This window comes from Triticum dicoccoides, chromosome 6B (genome assembly GCF_002162155.2).
Source record: "Triticum dicoccoides isolate Atlit2015 ecotype Zavitan chromosome 6B, WEW_v2.0, whole genome shotgun sequence".
In the NCBI taxonomy this organism is placed as follows: Eukaryota; Viridiplantae; Streptophyta; class Magnoliopsida; order Poales; family Poaceae; genus Triticum; species Triticum dicoccoides.
Window position 1 is genome coordinate 591,481,293 of NC_041391.1, and position 6,948 is coordinate 591,488,240.

The window sequence follows — 6,948 nt, forward strand, 5'->3', positions numbered from 1 at the left end:
CGTGGACCCGCAGCGACCCCTCACCAATGAGCAGCAGCCACAACTACACGTGACGCACGTTGTTAGCAAGCATGGCCCCACCCGTCATCCACAGCCGTGTCAAGCCCACCAAAAAAAAGGAAGAGCCAACACTCCGCCGTTCACTCCCCTCTACTCGTCGTCTTCCTCGGCGCGGGCGCCCTAGCTCGGAAAAAGTCCATTTTAAACCTTAAACTCGTAGACGTTCGGCGAAACGAACCCTCAAATCGAAATCCCGGTCGATTGCACCCTGAACTATGCAATCCCGGTCTAAATCAAACCTTCGAGTCGTTTGGATGGGCGGGATTGCTGGGATTTCGCTCAGGGCACACACCTGCATCCTGCTGGGCCGGCCCGCTTTAGTTTTCCTTCGTTAAATAATAAAAATTTACAAAGGGCCCTACACCTTGCTCCTGCTGGGCCGTCCCACTTTTAGTTTTTGTTAAAAATTTGTTCAGAATGCTTTTTCCTATATTTCTTAAAACTTTTTAAAGAAATGTTCGGGATTAAAAAAATATCTCTGTTTCAAATATTGTTCACCAATTTAAAAAATATTCGTGCGTTCTAATTTCGTTTCGGAGATTCAAAAAACATTCCTTGTTCGATTTTCTGTTTTTCTGTTTCATTTTGCTTTCTCTTACCTTGTTGATTCTTTTTTTTTCTGTTTACAAATATTTGTTCTAAACTAAAACATAGAACTACTTCAAAAAACCATTTTCTTACAAAGAAGTTCAATGAAATTTAAATATTGTTCAGTGGATATCACAAAAATGTTCAACATGTATTAAATACTGTTCAAAGTATATCACGAAAATGTTCAATTTTTATTTAAAATTTTTTAACAATGAACTTTATTCAAATTCGTGAACCTTTTTTCTAATTCGATGAATTTTTTCAAAATCAATGAACTGTTTTGTCGAAATTGCTGAAAATTTTCAAATTCGATGAACTTTTTTAAAATTTGATGAATTATTTTAAATTAACAAACTTTTTCCATTTTTGCGAATTCAATTGGTACTATTCTTTTTCAAAATTTTGATTTCTTTCAATTTTTTGTTTTTGTGAACAGTTTTTAAATTTATGTTTTCTTTATTCAAATAATTTATAGCTGGTTTATAATACAGCTATATGTTTACTGTCTGTACTGAAGATAGGGTCAAATAGTGTTGTTTCCTTTTATAAACAGCAACGTGAGCTTGTCATATTGGTTGACGTACGTGCCGTGCAAATTGGTGGCCGGAGTTCGATTCCCAATCCGGCCGAACGAAACTGTATTTTTTTCTGCTTCGCGTTTTTCCTGTCAGCAGCTTGCTGGGCCGGCCCGTCGCGCGTCGCGCGCGGCCGCCAGCAGCTCGAACCGGCCTAAGCGCTGAGTACTTTTTTTTGCAGGGGCCTAAGCGCTGAGTACGAGGTCCCGCTCTTACTGTGCGTACGTCGAAGTTCTGCCACAAAGAATTTTTTTTGAGCAAGCAAAAAAATAAATGGGCTGGCCTAGTGCGGAGGACGGTGCTCCTTGGCCCACCAGCTAGACAAATCCCGGTTGAAATTTGTCAAGGTTTGATTTAGACCGGGATTGCATAGTTCAGGGTGCAATCGACCGGGATTTCGACTTGGGGGTTTGTTTCGCCGAACGTCTACGAGTTCAGGGTTTAAAATGGACTTTTTCCCTCTAGCTCTTTCCAGTCTCGGCCTCCGAGCTCCACCACACAAGCCGCTCGCCTGTCCCTGGCCTCCAGCTCCTCCGCCTCCCGGGCCCCCGCTCCGTGCCGCCGCAGAAACCTGCGGCCACACGTACCCAGCGCAGATCTTTCTTCCACCCGCGCTTAATTTCCCTCGTGCTCGCGCCGCTCGCCATCGCCCTCGTCTACCACTGTTCTGCCTTGTTTGTTCGGCTGTTTCTCTTCAACCCCCAACGACTTCTGGCGCGTCGGATCCCGTGATGTCTGGGTACATCGCTTCCTCGTCCGCGGCGTTCCTCTTGCTCGTGGCCTCCTCCTCCTGCTCCTCCTCGTCGCCGCGGCGCTGGCGGAGCAGCTCACCGCGCTCTTTCGCTGCCGCCGGTACGCGGCTGCATTGGGAACGGCGAGGATTCTCTCGGGACGGACCGGTGCCGTGCCGGAGCCCCTGCGCAGCAGCTGGTGGTGAGGATGGCGCGGCGGCAGGGGAGAGCTCGAAGGAGGGGGTCGCTGGGCTGCGCGGCAAGCTCAAGGTTGGTAACGCTATCATTCCTTCTTTTCCATTCGAAGTTTCTGTACATGCTTTGCTTGGCAGAAAGAGGGTTATTTTTAGTGCAAAAAGCGCAGTTTAGTCGCCCTTTCTGTCGGAAATGTAGCCTCACGTGCAGTTTTTGCCATGCGTTTTCCCTTCAGTTTTTGTGCTGTATTACTGATGGATTCCATTTCGTGCTCAGGCTGCTGAAAATGAGGATCCGGTTTCACAAAAATCAGTTGCATCTGCACCCAGGCTAGACAGTAGCGTTGCAGAGCAAAATGGGGCAGCTGCGACCAGATCCAAAGCCGATCCGTCAGCTCCTGTCTCGGCGGCAGCATCAGGTTATTGGAAAGACGTCGTTGTCGCTGAACAGGTTGGAACTAAGGTTGACACCGGTGGAGATGCAGCAGAAGTGTCGAGTTCTCCCGTTGACAGTGAGAACAAGGGGTCTGCTCCTTTGGCTGGCCCGAATGTGATGAATGTCATCGTTGTGGCTTCTGAGTGTGCTCCTTTCTGTAAAACAGGTGCGCATACATAAACTGAGCAATTAGACTTCCCTTTTGTTCTGTTTGACTGAGCTCGAGCCTCGAGCAATCAGACTTCATTTTCTTTTGGAAGGAATCAACCTTCAAACTTAGAATGTACAGTACTACTCTTAAACTTGTGTGAATTGTTCTCTGACCAATAATGATATCATGCATAGGCGGGCTTGGAGATGTCGTGGGTGCTTTGCCCAAGGCTCTGGCCAGAAGAGGGCATCGCGTTATGGTACCCACTCCTTTGCTTTTCTCTTTGGTCCATCTTGCAAACTGAAAGGACATGATTTACTTAATTAGTGGATGATTGCTGATATAAAATGTAACCACATTTTGAGTGCTACACACTTGCACATGCTAAATCAGTTGTTATGCACCCTGTGCTTGAGCAACATTTCAAAGTTGTTATTATTTTCCCTCTCAAAAGAAGTTGTTATTATTTCCAGTTGGTGTGCAACATGTGAAAAAACTTACACTCTAACCTTGATTATTTGTCGGTGCCTAATGCTATTTATGTATATGATATCAGAAGAAATACTGCATCATAACAGAACTATTCATTTTTCATGTTTGATCATAGTTCAAAAAAGCGCTAGGCGTTAATTGTGCGTCTTGCCACCGCCTTGCTCTTTTCTGATCGAAGTGCATGCTTAGGCGCGCCTTTTTTTAACTATGTGTTTGATGTAACATGTCCAACATAGATGAGCTGACAATAGGCATGCCTAAGACAACACCTTTCTGTAGAAGTGCAAATGTAGGGTATGTTCGAACTTGAGTATGGAGACCTAGTTTGGAAAGAAGTAATACAAGTATTTCTTTCAATTTTAGGTTGTGATACCAAAGTATGGCGATTACGCAGAAGCTCGTGATCTTGGTGTTCGCAAACGTTACAAGGTAGCTGGCCAGGTATGTTAAATAACGAGTCTGCAGTATTAAATGAAAAGTGCAAGGAACTATGAACAAATCAGTTAATTGAATTGTGTTCTGGTTTGCAGGATTCAGAAGTGAGTTACTTTCACTCTTATATCGATGGAGTTGATTTTGTATTCTTAGAGGCCCCGCCCTTCCGCCACCGGCACAATGATATTTATGGAGGAGAAAGACCGGTAAGCGTCTGTTTCCCTAGAGCTTTCTTAGCCATAGTGAATTCCTCTTAATGCCTATGTAATTAACGTTTGTACATTTCCATCATTTTTGGCAGGATGTGCTGAAGCGCATGATTTTGTTCTGCAAGGCTGCTGTCGAGGTACCTTCACAAATTGTATTGCTATCGATGTCTAAACAATTCGCAAATAACTACTCTGTTTATTCTGAATTAGATTGTGTTTGGGAGTCCAGACACAGACACAATATGTACTACTACTCTTACACCATTACCTTTTTTGGGAGAAAAGACCATCATGGTCCATCTTTTGTAGAAAGCAAGTAAAAGTTTCATATAGGCCCTGGATTCACCAAGTTTACAGGTAAGCAAAACTGAAAGGGAAATGCCATGCACTGAAAACATGCCTAGTGAATCACCACCATTGCTAAGACCTAGCAGCTGTGTGTACATTTGTGATCAAAGCTTTTACGGCTTGATTGTGCACTAAATTGATGCCTATTCAGGAGCAGAGTGAGTAATTTGATCTAATTTCTTCATTGGTAACTATTTACATCTCGATGAAAAAATTTAAATTGACCATATAAATTGGTTCTTGATATTTGAAATGTGAGATGTCTCTTGCTCCTTTGGACTCATATAAGATGAACTCTACCATCGAACAAGCTGACAACTCAAGCTGAGTTTCTTGCAGCAAGCCGTATGTGCGCTTTATTGATCAGCTTGTCTTAAGTCATAAGAACACACAGGACAGCTCAAGCTAGCATGCCTGTATGTTTGGTTATTCTAGCATAGATGAACTGTCATTATGATCTTCAAATTAATTATGCACATATCCAAATGAATACAATGTTCATCTGTTCGAGCATTTGTAGGTTCCTTGGTACGCTCCATGTGGTGGTACTATCTACGGAGATGGCAATTTGGTCTTCATTGCAAACGATTGGCATACTGCACTTCTACCTGTTTATCTAAAGGCATATTACCGAGACAATGGCCTGATGCAGTATACTCGTTCTGTTCTCGTGATCCATAACATTGCTCATCAGGTTTTACACCTCAATCTTTAACTGCACATTTTTACTTGAGTACTAGTTGAACTGAACCATCAGTGTACCTTTCATTGGAAACGAACTGACCTTGTACTGTCATTCCATAAGAGGTTGCCATGCATGATTTTTAGGTTTAACAACTGGTCAGCAGTGAGATTTTATTCATTTGCCAATCTGTCTTACTTCCTCCAGTTTACAACTATTTGTCATGTTACCACTTCTTTTTTGTATGAAAATGAACTGGCGACTAGTATAGCTTCATGAAAGTTAATCAACAAATGATATGCTCCACCTTTTTTATCTTTTATATCATCCAGTGCCAACCCTGGACACTAAAATTTTGCTTTGCAGGGACGTGGCCCTGTAGATGACTTCAACATCATGGACTTGCCTGACCACTACATGGGTCACTTCAAACTGCATGACCCCCTTGGTGGCGAGCACAACAACGTGTTCGCTGCTGGCCTGAAGATGGCAGACCGGGTGGTCACCGTCAGCCATGGCTACATGTGGGAGCTGAAGACGGTGGAAGGCGGCTGGGGCCTCCACGACATAATAAACCAGAACGACTGGAAACTGGACGGCATCGTGAACGGCATCGACACGGCCGAGTGGAACCCCGCGGTCGACGTGCACCTGCACTCCGACGACTACACCAACTACACTCGGGACACGCTGGACATCGGCAAGCGGCAGTGCAAGGCGGCCCTGCAGCGCGAGCTGGGCCTGCAGGTCCGCGATGACGTGCCGCTCATCGGGTTCATCGGGCGGCTGGACCACCAGAAGGGCGTGGACATCATCGCGGCGGCGATGCCGTGGATCACGCAGCAGGACGTGCAGCTGGTGATGCTGGGCACGGGGCGGCCGGACCTGGAGGACATGCTGCGGCGGTTCGAGGGGGAGCACCGGGACAAGGTGCGCGGGTGGGTGGGGTTCTCGGTGCGGATGGCGCACCGGATCACGGCGGGCGCGGACGTGCTCCTCATGCCGTCGCTGTTCGAGCCTTGCGGGCTGAACCAGCTGTACGCGATGGCGTACGGGACCGTGCCCGTGGTGCACGCCGTCGGCGGGCTCCGGGACACGGTGGCGCCCTTCGACCCGTTCGGCGGCACCGGGCTGGGGTGGACGTTCGACCGCGCGGACGCCGGCAGGATGATCGACGCGCTCGGGCACTGCCTCAACACGTACTGGAACTACAAGGAGAGCTGGAGGGGCCTCCAGGTCCGCGGCATGTCGCAGGACCTCAGCTGGGACCACGCCGCCGAGCTCTACGAGAACGTCCTCGTCAAGGCCAAGTACCAGTGGTGATGCGCTCGCTGATGCTGACGCCTCTCCTGCAATGCATGCACGTACTTACGGGACCGCCGGAATCGGGGCCGACGATCACGATCACTGGCGCCCCGGAGTAGCCAAGGGTCACGCGATGCCACCGGCGGCAGCCGGACGACGGTGGAGGTAGAGGTAGTGAACCGTGCCCGTGGCGCCACCCAACTTTTGGGTTCACGGGTTGTATACACCAGTTCAGTCGGGTTCGTGGCGTCTGTGGATTACCGAGTCGTAGGCGATCAAATAGGAAGTTGCAGAGTCTGTATACTGCCAATTTTCTCGGCTCTTGGTGTGGAAAAACACAGTTCTGAGAAGGTTCATCACTGGATGCTGACCACGTTCTGTTTCATGCTCCCTCGGTTTCAAAGTAATTGAAGTTGTAGGAATATTCTAAGTCAAACCTAACAAAATTTGACCAAATTTATAGAAAAATCTGCTAAGATCTACAATATCCAATATATATAATACGAAAATATATTTCATAGGTCGTTGACTCGTTAACGCGTCACCGAAGCAAGCCATGTGGTACTGCTATACAAACTGTTTATTACGTCCTAAGAGCATCTACAGTCAGACTCCTGATTGATCGGGCGGGCGCGGGGACCACTGACAGGATAGGAGAGAGAAGTAAAAAGTAGCAAAAAATTGATCCAACCGGACCCCTCATATCTTCCCTGTACGTTCGGGCTGTCCGTGAACACTC

General features: G+C 47.0%; 1 protein-coding gene across 1 annotated transcript; it reads left to right on the forward strand.

Annotated features, from left to right (window-relative positions):
- Positions 1 to 1,691: 1,691 nt before the first annotated feature.
- Positions 1,692 to 6,594, forward strand: LOC119323186 (soluble starch synthase 2-2, chloroplastic/amyloplastic-like). The gene is made up of 8 exons (XM_037596774.1): positions 1,692 to 2,227; positions 2,429 to 2,753; positions 2,933 to 2,997; positions 3,594 to 3,671; positions 3,761 to 3,871; positions 3,967 to 4,011; positions 4,743 to 4,916; positions 5,271 to 6,594. Exons 1-8 carry the CDS (start codon positions 1,958 to 1,960, stop codon positions 6,225 to 6,227), a joined length of 2,025 nt encoding a protein of 674 aa, XP_037452671.1. The 5' UTR covers positions 1,692 to 1,957; the 3' UTR covers positions 6,228 to 6,594.
- The last annotated feature ends 354 nt before the right edge of the window (positions 6,595 to 6,948 follow it).